The sequence below is a fragment of the Vanacampus margaritifer genome, chromosome 8, assembly GCF_051991255.1.
Source record: "Vanacampus margaritifer isolate UIUO_Vmar chromosome 8, RoL_Vmar_1.0, whole genome shotgun sequence".
NCBI classification, from domain to species: domain Eukaryota; kingdom Metazoa; phylum Chordata; class Actinopteri; order Syngnathiformes; family Syngnathidae; genus Vanacampus; species Vanacampus margaritifer.
The window spans coordinates 9,766,959-9,782,894 of record NC_135439.1 but is presented as its reverse complement, the minus strand read 5'-3'; the positions used below and the strand labels follow the sequence as shown (position 1 = coordinate 9,782,894).

Here is a 15,936-nt window from a genome sequence, read left to right as displayed (position 1 = left end):
CAATAAAATATTGTAATCATAAAAGTATTTTTGTTAAACTAATAGAAAATATGGCCGGATCATTTAGTCATTGATACAGTAATTTCATAATAATAAAATTAAATTAAAAAAAAATCATAAAATTGAGTTAAAATTAAAAATATGTACTGTAATGTAAAAAAACGGGTGTGATATTGATTTGTCTTGAGGTCATTTTTCTGCCACTAGATGGCATAGTTGCATTTGTAAGACGAAGTGGACAACTCAGTGCATTTTTCTTTTCCTACTAAGAGCTATCTAACATGAAGTAACTTTTAAAAATTGTAAAATACAACATGACCTCAGCCTCCACAAATACATGCATTATTATTACATACTAATGATGACACCCCTAATTTAAACATAAAACTGCTTCACCCCATTTTTTTTTTTTTAAATTCCAGTCCACACCAAAGATTAAAGGCTTGTCAAAGAAGGAAGGCGCCAAGAGGAAGATCAACATGAGCGGCTACATCCTGTTCAGCAGTGAGATGCGGGCAGTCATCAAAGCTCGACACCCGGACTTTTCTTTCGGCGAACTGAGTCGTCTGGTGGGCACCGAGTGGAGGAACCTCGAAGCTGTCAAGAAAGCAGACTATGAAGGTTGAAGCTGGAGAAGAAATGCTTTAAGATCCTGATCCAGAATTGTGGCGACCATTTTGCCTTTTTTGTTGCAGAACGGGCAGCCAAAATCGTGGAGCAACAGGAACGGGACAGGCCAGCCCTGAAGCAAGCGTCCCCAAGATCAGGTACCCCCGTAGGGTCACTGATGGGGGTCGTGCCTTCGCCTAGCACTATGGGCATGATAAACCAGACCATGACACCTATGTCAGGTAACCCCTCTCAGACACAAGCACGGGTGTTTGACTACATGGCAGCAAGGAAATGAGGCAGGACTATTTCAAACTTTTTAACCGTTAAAAAACGGCTTTTTTTTTGTTTTTTTTACCTTGAGTTTTATGCTTTTCAACTTTAAAACTGCATGATCATGACATTGCATGAATAACCATTTTAACTGTAAATCTTCCATTCTTGTTTTGCCTGCTAACACTCATTTATTACTCCGGTGCCTTTCACACACACGGCCTGGTATTTTTCAGTAGGAGGCCCATGATAAGTATTTATTTAAATGTGTTGCTGATACCAACACACCTGGTATCAATACTCGCTCATCCCTACAGTTAATATCACAAAGGTGATATTCGGATATACAGTATATCGGTGAATAGTTTTTACAACTTGACCCCGTAGTCCTTCAATTTGTCACATGATCGCTGGTTATGATGATTTCCTATTTGATAAAGAGCTTGTCAAGGATAATTGGCCTGGCTGATTATTGCCGCGATATTGGGCATTTTGACAAATATTGGTATCGTTATTTTCTTTTTTTTTATTATTATTATTTTTAATCTAATGGCCGATTAAAAGGTCAATCTAAAACCATTTTACTCTCAGGGAATTATTAAAATGTTCAGTTAACTTTATAAGAGATGCTGCTGACCCTGGGACCCATCTGAACCATTTGTTTTTATTCCACATTAAAACAAAGAAATGTGAACGTATTTTTTATTTTGGAAAAAAAAAATTACTGTAGAAAACTAGACCTATAGTATTTTTACGGTACATGTTTTAAGTTTCCATTTAACTTTTTAAGACCTTGGGAGCTCTCTGAACATTTTGTTAGAAATTTTAAATAATGTCTATTGTCCAAGAAGAAAAAAAACATATACAACTAAGTCAAGATTGACATTTGTATTTTTTTATTTTTTTGATGCCAATATCTTTTCGCCCCCTTTTTTACTGAAAATTAATATCGGCTCCAAATATTGGTTATCGGCCTCGTTGACTACTAATAATCGGCATCGGTATCGGCCCTGAAAAAAAATATTGGTCTATCTCTTAATAGCCAAGGTAGTATTTGTGCTGTAAATGGGCTTGGTGTTGTTTTATAGCTAATATCTGAGATTTTGTATGTAGACCGATATAATCTGATACTGTAATTTTAGCTGATATCAGACCTCGGGACACCTCTAAATACAATTAATTTAGTAATATCATACGTCAATTAGTTTTGCCAAGCAGAGGCTAACGTCAATGAAAATGACCACTGTTTTCTGTTACCTCTCCATTAAATGCTAATGGTTTGCACTTTGTTTTGACATTAGTTCTAAACACCACATTTCATGATCTGAATAGTTTGCCTGGCCATGCTCTGGTTTAGAGCTATGGAGATGCGTTGATGAGGCCTTTGTGTGAAAGGGGCCAAGTGTGTGCAACAATAGTGCATGTCATATCACAGTCAGTTGCATGTCACTTATGCATGAATATGTTGTCATCTTCTCCTCGCCCTCTTCCCCACCCCAAGGCATGATGGGAGCTTACGGGCCACCTTACATGCCCATGCAGGGCCCCCATGAGGGTTTGTTGAGTGTGGCCCCAATGTCACCTTACCATGCAGGGGGGCCCCACCTGCCTCCTCACCATCTCCAACAAGGTGGTATGCCCGGGTTCCCGGGCATGCTTCATCATGGTAAGGGTTTACTGGGGTCGCCGTCTGATCCATGTGACGGGGTGGCGCTCGAGTAGTCAGGGTTGACATTGACACGACTGACGCATGTGATAACACTGATACTCAACTACTAACATTCAGCTGAAGTCACGATACAGTACATCTGCTTTTTTTTGGGGGGGGGGGGTTAGAAGTTGCTGGTGTCGCTGTAGTTGTTGGACAAAGAGTGATGATTCCTTTTCAATAGGCATTATGGGTGCTGCTGTGAACGGCATGTCGGGAAGTTCTTCTCCAGGAGGTTACATGCAGCAGGTGAGCTACAAACAATTGCCCGTCTTAAACTTTTCCTCATGTTCGCATTTATGCAACTGTGGGTGGTTTAGTGGTCGATATATTTTTTTTTATCCCGTGAGCGAAATAAAGTTGTCGCAGCTGCATATACTAGGGATAGGCCGATATTTGGCATTTTGACAAATATCGGCATCAGCCGATAAAGCTGATATTGCACTGAGCAGTGAATGCTTGCGAACGTAGCGAATTTGGGGGTTTCATCAGGAACTGTAAGATGTTCACAGACAGTAAACACATTTGGAACATATTCACAAACTCTTAACGAAAACCCCAATTTAGCTACATTTGCATACATTTGTCGCGATGCAGGGAGCTTGTCATTCACAAAATATGTTGACATTTTAGAAAACTTTATTTACAGTAGAAAACTTAAGAGACCTATTCACTTGCTTAGCTTTAGCTTAACACATGCTAATGAGCCTGGAACCAATTTTTGTTACAATAAAGAAAAATTAAAAAAAATTGTCAATATAGTTATAAAAGAATACGTGTTTTTTGTTTTGTTTTTTTAAATATTTTCTCTCTTACTGCAAATGAATATCGGCCTCCTTGACTACTAATAATCTGTATTGGCCTTGAAATAAAACATATCGGTCTATCATTACAATATCCACACTCATAGACTTGTACCAACTCATTTGCTCCCCAAAACGTAAAAATATGTTCTATTTTTAATGTTTTAAGTGTCCCAAAAACGTATTTATACGTTTTAATGATTTTTTTTTATTTTTTATGCTAGCATACAGAAGGCTTTGGTGCAGCCTCTCAACTGCAAAGAACACAAACGGCCAACGGGTGGTAGCAGAGCAAAAGATATCAACCAGGGCCACGTTGAAAAAAGACTCAATTACTCACAATTTTAAATAGATTTGATAATGATGAAACTTAATTTTATTCTAATGCTGATTACTGCAAAACAGATACTTTCTTTTCCTGATGAAAGAAGAGAATCTTTCTTTTGGTAGATTCCATCATGTCGTTGTAGCAATAGAACACAATTTTCTGTGGGCCTTGCAAAATCAGTCAAAATCCAGGAAAACAGCCGGGAGTGAAGGGGGTTGCTTCAGTGAAAATGGCTGGAAGTGAATGAGTTAATAATGTAGAAACAACTTTGTTTCAATTGTATTTTGATTGAATTGTTAGTAGAAAACAACAAATCTTTCCATGTCAGTCAGGGATGTTCAGCCCAGGACCGCATGCACCCCCGCCCTACCCAGGACAGGGCCAGACTCCGCCCATGTTTGTAGCGCCACCGCCGAAGACTCAGAGGGTGCTGCACTCGGAGGCCTACCTGAAGTATATCGAGGGCTTGAATTCAGACTCCAGCACAGTCAGCAAGTGGGACCAGACGCTGAAAGGTTCGAAAGTAGGCTGCTTTTACCCCTATGACGGCTTGCTTTCAGTTATTTTGACTGTCTATTTATTTCTATGTACTTTTCAATGCTGGCTGTTTTGATACATTTAAATATTTTAACAAGCTTAAAGTGTTCTATATAAAATCTCGCATTGATGTGGTAGATCAAATCTGTGCGTTTACACTGCAATTGCAGATATCTGATACGCATCTGATTTTGATCCACATCCCAATTGTTTGTCTTGAATTACGCAATGGAAACCCTGCCTTAATAACTTGAATCCAAAAACTCGTCTCCACAACAGCTCAAAGGCGAGACGCTCACATGACCAAAGAGCAAGAGAGTCGGCTGCCGGCGCACTGGCTGAAGAGCAAAGGAGCCCACTCCACCATGGCGGACGCGCTGTGGCGCCTGCGTGACCTGATGCTAAGGGACTCGCTAAACATCTGTCAGGCGTACAATGTGTGACGACGTGTACACTTGTAACCACATCTCTCATGGATGGGCCTGACTTTCAAACTTGGAGAGGAACTGTAGACCCTAGAAGCAATATTTTATAGCAATTCCTAACCAATTTTATATTTATTAGTAACTATGCTGAGGTAAATAGTTATGCTTTTTCTTTCCTTTTTTTACTCTGCTGATTAATTTTGCTGCAAAACTTGTTTTGGCTTATTCGTACTGTTAAAATAAACTTATGAATACTATTTAATGAGAATCCGAAGTCGCTATGATGGTAAATTGAACATAAATGTACCATATTTACTCAAATAGATGCTTTGCACCATTTGAATAAATCATGGCATCTTAAATAGACTCCTCCCCTTATAACAAGAAGTAACAGGTGGTTCCATAATAGGTGCTATCATGTTTCTTTGGCATCTTCCACCCCCTTGTGTTGTTTTCAGGCAATGAAGTTCAAAGTGAAAGTGTTGAAATGTTCAGTGTTGAATATTGCAGAGCAAAAGTGCTAAATCAACATTTAGGATAATTTGGAGTGGGGGTGGGGGGGGGGCATGTGTCTGTATCGTAGTTATTTTCACAGCAGACATTGCATCTGTAAAGCTGACTGAAGTTTAAAGCAAAACTGCGTACTGTTCTGAAACAAAATGTGTGATATGATCCAACATTAAACTGAAAATAGTTTGGATTGGGGAAAAACGCTCCATGTTTTGTTTCCATAGCAGGTGTGGCATTGACAGTGGATTTTAAAAGAAAATTTGAGCTGCACCCAGAAAAACTGAACTTTTTGAACACTGAATTGCGTCATGTTTGTCAGTAGATGGTATTTGTAAAACTGACTGGAGTTTAAAGTGAACATGTGGAATAATCCCTAAAGGAAAATAAAAATACATTTAGATTGGGGGGTTGATAATTGATTATAATATTGTATAAAAAAATACAGTATCAACTCATGGGAAAACTAATACATGAAATAAGGCAAAATTAACAGAAAGTGTATTTGTATAAAATATCCGTAAACACCGTACCCCAAATAAACACTGCAGTTGGTCAAGTAGACTCCCAACACCATGATGATGTGGTATGTCGCCCCGCTGGGTGCTTTATTTTGGAAACATTTCCTCTTGCCGTGACGTCACTTCCTGAAGCCCGACTTAACGTCCAGCCATTCTCTTTAGTGTTTGCCCTGTCTCCCCCATGTCCACTTCTCCACCGCCCACGTTTTGATTAAAAAAAATGCATAAATGAGCCCTTGAACGAGGCCATTTAGTAACCCAGACGTCACCAAACCAGTGTGTCCCATTGAGCAGCTTCAAACCTGAGAGGAGAACGCAAAGGTGAGGCTTTGTATTGTGCAGACTTGGTCGAGGCTAACGTAGCAAAGCTATCACTTTCGTCGGCTGGTCTTCAGTGGGGGAGAAAAAGGAGAATACTCTCTCTTACCTGTGTGGGGGGGGGGACACTGTCAGCTCCTTTAGCTTTTCGGTTGGTGGTTCGTCTCTGCGTTGACACAATTGACGCGCTTTATAATGTGTTCAATATTTCACAAAAGGTCTGAAGAGATTACCTGCGTTAGCAAGGACGCTAGGAATCTCGGACGTGGTCTTGTCTGCACAGCACGACTCTCACGACGGCCTAATTTCAACACAAACTCGATATTAAAGCTATTGTCATGTAGAATGGGCATGCGTGTGCAATGATGAGTATATGCAATTAATTTCTACCGCGTTTGAAGGCTTTCTGGCTTGTTCGCCGTCCCTCCCACTTAATTGATTAAAAATAGCGGAAGTCTACGGTTTTCTTCTTCTGACACCCATGAAGGGTTTGTAGTGTAGAGTTAATGGAGTGTTTCTGAAAACAAATTAGACTGAACTCCGCCTATTTGTGCACCTCTGGTGAGAAAAAGAATGAGGTCTTTGTTGGAGGGAAATCCCTTCAGAGTGCGTGAGTGGGTATGATATGATCTATGTAATGTGCAAATGACAATTATATATATATAAATATTTATAAAATAATTATTTTATTAAAGGATATGCGTGACCGTCAACATTAATCTTACATTTTATTTGTATTTGTTTATTTCAATAAATGAAGCATTGCTTTAAAAAAAAAGTGTTAATGAGGAGCTATATCGATGACGTCATCATTTGATGTCATGGGCCACAATGAAGGTCAAATCGTCTAAATCCCATATAGCCTTTCACTAAGAAGAGGAGTCAGAAACGACAACAGCATCTTTGAACAGGGCGGTCGTGACGCTCCGGGCAAGCGGCGTCCTCAATCACCTGGTTGTTTCTAAAGGAGGAAATTCAAAGTGTGCGTTAGCAAAAACATTCCTTTGTTTCTTGTCAGGCTGCAAGATGGTACTGAAGTCACTACTCCTGACAAACCTGAATTAGTTCAAATTGATAATACAACCTAGGGTTGTAAAACATGTTCACATTTTTGAGGGCTTTCATCACAAGTCCACAAAATGTTAAGGTTGTATTCCTTTTTAAAAAAAAATGTTCTCGTTTCCTCACAGTGCTAATCGATCCTCTTTTCTATCAACAGTTCCCCTATCATTGCTACACTGAAAAGTTTCTTCTCAAAGCCCCCCCTCGTGACAAACCCAGAGCAGCAAGCATGTCCCAGCTCCAGTTCCAGTGTCCGACCAGTCCCATGGCCGCTGCCCCCGCCCCGCTGCAACTCGGGCAGCCTCAGCCTCAACCAGGCTTCAGCATCCCCTGTGCGGCCAGCACGTTGGCGTCGGAGAGCGCCGGCCAGCCCGTCAGGAGTTCCGCTCTCCCTGCGGGCTCGGCCACTCCCTACACGACCATCACGGGTTCGTTGGTTAATTTATGCTCAGAAATCCGTTTGAATTGATTTATGAAATACAACGCGATATTGATTGGCTGATTTTAAAATATTACAATTAGGAGTACTGGGACGTAAGATCTGGGGAACATGCTCTTTTTTTTTTTGCCTTTCAAGAATAAAGTGCACATTGACTACAGTAGGTGGCAGTAGCGCTCTCAGGCAAAGTGATGCACTTCAAATCTTTTCTGTGACAGACTAAAAATATAAAATGATTTTTTATTTTTAAGTTGATTTATATATTTATTTTTTATAATGCAGAGGTGTACTTACAACAATTTTATAGCCGATGATGATATCTGTTGTCGCGCAACAGAAAATATTTCCAAGCATAGTTATAGCTAATTGGGGCTGATCCTCACTTTTGGAGTGAATCATCCCAAACAAAAATAAAACACAAAAAAAAAACATAACGTTTCCGAGATGTCATCTTAATGGCCTTTTAAAATTGACTCTGTTTTAGTCCAACATCTGTCACATTTCGTCAACCGTTGTTTTTTTGTTCTTCCAGTATCTAACATGGCAAACCCTAAAGAGAAGACCCCCATGTGTTTGGTGAATGAGTTAGCCCGTTTCAACAAGCTCCAACCCGAGTATAAGCTACTGAGCGAGCAAGGACCGGCTCACTCCAAAGTATGTTTGGGAAAATCTTTCACCCGCAAACTGCCTTCATTTCTTCGTTATTATTTCATAAATGGAGAGCCTTGCAATGTTTCTTCCCAATCAGATTTTCTCAGTGCGGCTCACACTGGGAGATCAGCACTGGGATGCTGACGGGACCAGCATCAAGAAGGCCCAGCATTCCGCTGCTACGTCTGCCCTGGCTGAGACGCTACTTCCAAAGCCCACCATCAGGACGCCCCGCCACACAGGGAGGCATTCGGGTGGGTGCATCACACTGCTCCCGTGACCAAGAAATCACATTTTGTCAGGATTGGTTGCTTTGACGTGTGCTTCCTCCTGACAGATGGTATGATTCAAATCATGGAGTTGAACGCATTATGCTCAAGACTTAGTAAAAAGCCCATATACAAACCCGTCGACCAATTCCCGATGAGACCAACAAACATGAGTTATGGTGTCCGTGTCGCGGCGCCCTATCACCGCTCTATGCAACAGTAAGTTTGGCCCATGTATTGCCCACTTTTTCTGTTTCGATAATCTGTCTATTTTTTTTTTAAACTCATTTCAATCCCAAAAACATTTTTAAATACGTTGTCCTTCCCTCCCCAAAACGTGTTTACATATTTTTATGTTTCATAAGCGAGAGCATACAGAAGGCTTTGATGCAGCTTCTGACATTAAGATGTGGCTTTAAAAGATGGTGGTTATTAAAAAAAAATAAAAAAAATAAAAATGGCCAGCAGGTGGCAGCAGAGTATAAGAGATTAGCCAGGGCAATGTTGCAACAAACTCTTTTATTTTTATTTTTATGGAGAACCAAAAACGCCAAAATGAAAAATAAATAAATTACTAAATAAATAAATAAAGTAAAAATAAAAACGGATATAAAGTATAATTAAAAAAATAATTAATTAATTAATATAAATGGAAATAAAATATATATATATATATATATATATATATATATATATATATATATATATATATATATATATATAAATAAATGTATCAATACAATGAAATATCAATCAATAAATAAAAACGCTCTACTCTCGCATTTATTTATTTCAAGCTGCAGACGCTCTGTGAGGTCCAAATGTTATTCCAATGAGGGGGCGGTCCTAAGAGTGGCTTGGGTTGGGCTCCGCCGTTGCGTTTTTATTGATTGATTGATTGATATTTAATTCTATTTATATATTTATTTTTGTATTTATTTCAATATTTATTTGTATTTTTTGAATCTGTTTATTTTTATTTTTTTACCTTTTATTTATTCATTTAGGGATATATATTTCCATTTGTATTTATTTATTTTTATAAAATTGTTGAATTATAATTTTTATATCCTTTTTTATTTTCACTTTTATTTATTTTAAATTTTGGCAGTTTTGGCTCTCCATACTTTTTGTCAGTGTTTTTTTTCACCAGGAATGTGAATATCGACGAAACTTAGCTATACTGTATTCTAATGCTAATTGCTGCAAAACGGAAACAGATACAAATGTACTTTTTTTTTCCTGATGAAAGAAGAGACTCTAATCTTTCTTTTGGTAGATTCCATGTCTAGCAATAGACCACAATGTTCAGTGGGCCTTGCAAAATCAGTCAAAATCCAGTCAAACAGCCGGGAGCGAAGGGGATTACTTCAGCGAAAATGGCTGGGAGTGAATGAGTTAATTGTGTGTGCAGTTACTACTACCCATTTGCCCCCATGGGACCAATGATCTACCACATGGAACTATCCATCGGAGGCCAGCAGTTTCTCGGGAAGGGGCGCACGTGGCAGCTCGCCAAGCAAGACGCAGCCACGAAGGCCCTGCGAGTGCTGCAGAAGGAGCCCATATTGCAGCAAATGCCCGAGGTGAGAGGCGTGCGCTCAGCATTCCTGTTGACCAACTCGATCTGCATTCATTGCTTCCCCCCCAGGTGAACGAAGAGCCCGAAGAAGAGAACCTCAACAAGTCAGAAATCAGTCAAGTGTTTGAGATCGCACTGAAGCGCAATCTACCGGTCAATTTTGAGGTATCGCCTACTTTTAATTGGAGGCTCATTAGCAACACGTCGGCGGGGCGCTTCCCAACATGTCGGCGTCAATTGTGTCATCCAGGTGTTAAAAGAAGAAGGCCCGCCGCACATCAAGAGCTTTGTAGTGCGCGTTGCGGTGGGCGAGTTCACCGGAGAGGGCGAGGGGAAGAGTAAAAAGATCGCAAAGAAGTTGGCAGCTGCCGCCGTGCTCGGGGACTTGAAGAGGTTACCTCACATACCCAGCGTGGAGAAGATGCTGCCCCGCATCAAGAAGAAAACCAAATCCATTATTAAGGTACTCAGAAAATGTTGCACGTGAGAGAGTTTGAAAAGGAAAGGACATTTGGAAAATTAAAATTGGATGTGATTTGTGAAAGAAATTGTCTAAGATGCGTGGCCTAAATGTGACAAATGTCCTGGGTTGACGAAATGGGCAATTTAATAATCAATTGTTAACATTGATAGGGGTTTAAAAAAATTGAATAACCTATCGAATCGATTTTCCTTTTCAAGCTCTATCGATTATTTTATATATCTCTTCTTCCCATAAATTCTTTGAAAAATTGAATTTTAAAGGCCAATTTTTTTGTGTATCTTGCTGTTTTCTTGACATTTACACTTCAAATGAATTTAAAAGTATTTTCTTACATTTATTCCACTTCTAAGATCATTCAGAATCATTTTGATTTATATTTACAATGATTGAATTAATGTAAAATATTTTCATCTCATTCTTGTCAATGTTTGTGTAACACTTAACTCATTTGCTCCCAAAAACGTATAAATATGTTCCATTGTAAACGTTTTAAGTGTCCCAAAGACCTATTTATACGTTTTTTTGTTTTTATGCTAGAGCATACAGAAGGCTTTAATGCAGCCTCTCAACTGCACAAAACGGTTGACGCAATGGTAGTTATTACAAAAACGGCCAGCAGGTGGAAACAGAGTAGAAGAGATCAACCAGGGCCATGTTGCAAACAAGCCGATTTACTCACAATTCTAAGCAGATTTGTGAATCATGATTAAAATTAGCTATATTCTAATTCTAATTGCTGCAAAACGGAAACAGATATAAATATACTTTTTTTTCCTGATGAAAGAAGAGACTCTAATCTTTCGTTTGGTAGGTTCCTTGTTTTTATAGTAATCGAACACAATATTCTGTGGACCTCGCAAAACCAGTCAAAATCCAGTAAAACAGCCGGAGCAAAGGGGATTGCTTCAGTGAAAATGGCGCGAAATAACACGTGTTATTAAATCATTTGACCAGATACAGCCTCTTCAAAATTTACTTTGAAATTTAATATTTGTGGAGTTTTTAATCATGTACTTGACTTTGTGCCATAATTAATCAATATCGGATTGAAGTGAATTGAATCAGAAAAAAATTGAATCGAACTGAACTCTTGTGAATCAATTGAGGAAATTAGAATGGACACCCAGCCCTATTTTTTATTTGTTTTTTACATTTCAGATAGCCCCCCCAAAAACGCTTGCTTTTCGACAGTTATTGTATTTGCGTCATTGTTTTAAACAAGCAAAAGAAATGGAAAGGGCAGAGGCACACACGCCTCCAGGCTAAATGTCCTCGCATTCAAGTGCACAAGCCAAATGTAACAGAATAAAGTAACTAGAGCATACTGATTCTTGATGAGACTCAGTTTGTGTTCTTATGCAATATTTACACTGAAAACAAGATGAATAAATATGAAGGAAAAAAATCTGACCCTCAAAGGCTGAATTGAGGCAACTGGACTTATCTTTGTTATTGAAGACGATTCACCTTGAATCCAGAAAGCTTCTTCTGTCCTGAAATGACAAATGACCCCCCCACAGCTGCAGACCAGCCCGGAATACGGTCAGGGAATGAATCCCATCAGCCGTCTGGCTCAGATCCAGCAGGCCAAGAAGGAGAAGGAGCCGGAATACAGCATGGTGACGGAGAGAGGGCTGCCGCGGCGTCGGGAGTTCGTCATGCAAGTGAGTCCGTGGCACGAGCGCTCGTCAATCGGCCAGCACGAGGCCTTTTCACACTGCACTTGGTTTTCGTTGTGTTTTCCGTGGGGCAAGGCTCTCCCCGGCACAAGCTTGTCTTGGAAGTAGTGGTGTCACTATCAAATATTTTTTTGAATCGATTTAATCTACCGATTATTCATTCGATTAATCGACTGATTGGATTCATTTTAAATTTGCATTAAGGTGTGTTATAAACGCATTTTCCTCCCAGATTACTGTTTATTAACCAGTGATTGGTGGTTATTTCGTACTTCATATTCGTATAGTGATTTAAAAAAAAAAAAAAAAAAAAGTAGGGGGTGGGGGGGATAGATGTTTGCGTTACCGGTTTGTTTGGTCATTGTTTTCCAAAGTAAAAAAGGATGTTTGCAAATGTCTTATTTTGATTAAACACAGAAGATAATCGGTCTTCTTTCAAGAAGAACTACAGAAATCGGTGAACAACTAATGTTGATATGCTGAAATCAGAGGATTTGGACAATTTTAAATAAAAAAATGTCTCCAAACAATTACTCCATTATTAACTCATTCAAACCCAAAAACATCTAAATACGTTTTTAACTACTTTGCCCTTCACTCCCCAAAACGTATTTAGACATTTGTAATGTGTTTTTTTATGCGAGAGCATACAGAAGGCTTTGATACAGATTCTGACCTGAAGAGGTCGCTTAAAGCAATGGTAGTCGTTACAAAAAACGGCCAGCAGGTGGCAGCAGAGTATAAGAGATCAATCATTTTTATATTTATTTGTATTTTTTGAATCTTGTTTTTTACTTTTGTATTTTTTACTTTTATTTATTTATTTAGGGATATATATTTCCATTTGTATTTTTTTTATTGTAATTTTTATATCCGTTTTTATTTTCACTTTATTCATTTATTTTAAATTTTGGCAGTTTTGGCCCTCCATACTTTTTGCCAGTGTTTTCAACAGGTTTGTGAATAATGATGAAACTTGGCTATATTCTAATGTTAAAATGGAAACACATACAAATATACTTTTTTTTCCCTGAAAAAAGGAAGAGACTAATCTTTCTTTTGGTTTGTTCCATGTTTTTATAGTGCTAGAACAGAATATTCTGCGGACATCAGTCAAAATCCAGTAAAACAGCCGGGAGCGAAGTGGCTTCTGTCTGTTAAAATGGCTGGGAGTGAATGAGTTAAAATAATTGTTGGCTAATATGATAATCGATAACTTGAAAATGTATCAATTAATTTTGACATCTCTTTTTGGAAGTTTTGAATGTGCTCCATGCATATTAGCCTCTAATACGTGCTTCACCCTGCATGCTTTTGTCCCAGGTGAGAGTGCGCGGCCAGTCTGCGGAGGGCATGGGGCCGAGCAAAAAAGTGGCCAAGAAGAACGCGGCAGAGAAGATGTTGGAGATACTCGGATACAAAGTGCCTCAGCCTCTGCCCTCTAAACCGGCACTTAAAACTGAAGAGAGGGTATTTTGTTTGACCGTTTTAGGTAATAGAAAAGCATGACCCTGTTTGTATGTTTAATCTTAAATGTCCGTCGTTTGTGGAATCTTCAGACCCCTGTGAAGAAGCCCGGCGATGGACGCAAGGTGACATTTTTTGAGCCCGGCTCAATGGAGGAGGTGCAACTGGGTGAGTGCAAGTGCTTGGAATGTCCACATTTTGACTCTCTCTTTGTTTTCGTCACATCCACCCACGATATTTTCCAGGGTCCAAGGAGGAGGAGTTCCGCCTGCCTTACTTGAGTCACCAGCAGCTTCCCGCGGGCATCCTGCCCATGGTGCCCGAGTTGGCTCAAGCGGTCGGGGCCTGCCAAGGACCCCAGGGCAAGGATTACGTGCGAGCAACACCGAACCCGGGCAAGGCCACCGTCACGGCCGTAATTGCCAACGAGCTGCTGTACTCGGGCACGTCCCACACGGCCGAGGCCATCCTCAAGAACAAAAATATCCAGACGCCCCACGGGCCCCTCACCAGGCCCTCGGAACAGCTTGCTTACCTCGCGTCTGTGCAGGGCCTGCAGGTAGTCGTCCTCTTCGGCGTCTTCAATCAGCTCGGCGTTGCGCACCGAACAGAAAGCACTTTCTTATTTTGCTTGCAGGTGGAATACAAAGATTTCCCGAAAAACAATAAGAATGAGTTTGTATCGCTGATAAACTGCTCCGCCCAGCCGCCGCTCATCAGCCATGGAATGGGAAAAGATGTCGAATCCTGTCATGATATGGTAGGACAATCCAAACATCGTCTCAGTTGTGTTTCCTGCGAGGGCTTGTACAGGAAGAAAGTTCAACACAGGCCATTTTGCGATGCTGGTTGACTTACAAATCCGAGTTTCACCATTTTTAATAATAATAAAAACTCCAGCACGTGACTGCTTAAATGCCTTTAAGCACATGTTTATTAAACAGGTTTTGTGATTTGCAACATGTTAAAGTTTTTTTTTGTTTGCCCTCAGCTTTTGCACCAACTATAATGCCATCTCCCAAATAGCCACTAATTCACGGGCTAAATGTTAGCTCGCGGGCTAACCGTTAGCTCGCGGGCTAACCCCCGCTAACTCCCAAATAGCTGCTAATTCACAAGCTAACGGTTAGCGCGTGGGCTAACTATTTACCCACACGCTAACCCTGGGATAACTCCCAAATAGCCGTTAAAAAAACTGCTATTAGGTTAGCCTGCGGTTCCATTTATCGTAAAGTCTCGCAAAATATGTTCGTCACGTTTTTTGAGTCTGTCTACATTTTGATTAAACTCCTAACTTAGTTTGATACAACTAGCTAAAATGCTTGTATTTGCCGTGTTATCTGGTCAACTGTAAATAAGCTGCTGGAAACAGATATAAATGACTCTTCTTCACCTTTTACAGGCTGCACTTAATATATTGAAATTGCTGTCCGAGTACGAGCAGCTGTTAAACGAGCGAACAGGAAACGGAGCAGCCCCTGGGTAAGTCCTCACTTTATAGCGTGAAGTCAGCTTTTAAACACGTTCATGTAAACCACAAGCATCGTTCTCATTAAGTGGGCCGGGTTCCAACAGATGTGGCACACAGGAGGTTGAAGGCGAGCTGCACCCCAAACCGGCTAACTCAAGCACACTGGCCCCGCCCCTGGACGCCAACGTTTAGACCATCTTGACTGTCAAAGCACTAAAAAAAAAAAACTTGTGAAGACACTGTGTTCCAATCACGGCAGGACATTTTTGGGCGTAATCACCGGTACACCGTGTTCACAGTTAAACAAGATTGAAGTGAACATTTTGGTTTTGCTCTCCTTGATGTTGTTTAATTGTAAAAAAAAAAATATATTTTTTTTTTGCTCACTCGTGGAAGTAGCTGCATCCTAGCCAGTGATTTGGGGCTTCACTTGGAAACTGTGAATTGTGTCCTGTTAATTCTTGATTTTAAGTATCATGTTTTATTACTGCCTTTAGGTTATCATAAACAAAAGAAGAAGTCCCATTTGTGTTTTTTTGTTTGTTTCATCTTTGTCTAGGATGCAGCTGTCAAATGTTTCTCCAGTGCTTTCAAAACCCACAAGTGACGTGTTACCGACATTGATCATGCCAGGGCCAGGAAGAAAGAGCGTGTTACTGTCAATGTAGCGTGTGATGTAACGTGATGTTGTTTCCACTGTGTGTGGCAAGGCAGTCTTAACTCCTGTTCCCTACTTTGTCGGCCTCCGGTCTCTTTCTGCTCCTTATGGAAATAAACCTGCGTGCTCATGTGCACAAAACAAA

At 40.0% G+C, this 15,936-nt stretch overlaps 2 protein-coding genes and 1 long non-coding RNA gene across 5 annotated transcripts in view; 2 read left to right on the top strand and 1 right to left on the bottom strand.

Moving 5' to 3' along the window:
• pbrm1l (polybromo 1, like) overlaps positions 1-5,596 on the top strand; it is a 20,360-nt gene extending 14,764 nt beyond the window's left edge. Inside the window, exons 25-30 of one of the 2 annotated variants that reach the window (XM_077574059.1) lie at positions 423-621; positions 696-767; positions 2,384-2,548; positions 2,775-2,839; positions 4,050-4,236; positions 4,538-5,596. In XM_077574059.1, coding sequence (XP_077430185.1) covers positions 423-621; positions 696-767; positions 2,384-2,548; positions 2,775-2,839; positions 4,050-4,236; positions 4,538-4,701 — 852 coding nt within the window. In that variant the 3' untranslated portion in view covers positions 4,702-5,596. Of the gene's footprint in view, positions 1-422; positions 622-695; positions 852-2,383; positions 2,549-2,774; positions 2,840-4,049; positions 4,237-4,537 lie in introns of both variants that reach the window. The other variant, XM_077574058.1, reaches the window with a different exon arrangement.
• On the bottom strand, positions 5,594-6,452 carry LOC144056915 (uncharacterized). Its single transcript, XR_013295138.1, has 2 exons — positions 6,263-6,452; positions 5,594-6,195 (listed from the first exon to the last, which is right to left on the bottom strand). It is a non-coding gene; the product is annotated as an uncharacterized LOC144056915 (long non-coding RNA).
• Positions 5,831-15,936, top strand: stau1 (staufen double-stranded RNA binding protein 1). Of its 2 annotated transcripts, none has more exons than XM_077574060.1 (15): positions 5,831-6,032; positions 7,249-7,519; positions 8,063-8,184; positions 8,279-8,435; positions 8,519-8,669; positions 9,865-10,036; positions 10,102-10,197; positions 10,283-10,495; positions 12,037-12,180; positions 13,519-13,665; positions 13,755-13,830; positions 13,908-14,221; positions 14,300-14,422; positions 15,065-15,144; positions 15,220-15,936. In XM_077574060.1, the coding sequence occupies exons 2-15, from the start codon at positions 7,321-7,323 to the stop codon at positions 15,323-15,325; spliced, it is 2,100 nt and encodes a 699-aa protein (XP_077430186.1). In that variant the 5' UTR covers positions 5,831-6,032; positions 7,249-7,320; the 3' UTR covers positions 15,326-15,936. The 2 variants fall into 2 exon arrangements, with proteins under 2 accessions (XP_077430186.1, XP_077430187.1); XM_077574061.1 differs by having other exon boundaries at positions 5,832-6,032; positions 15,238-15,936.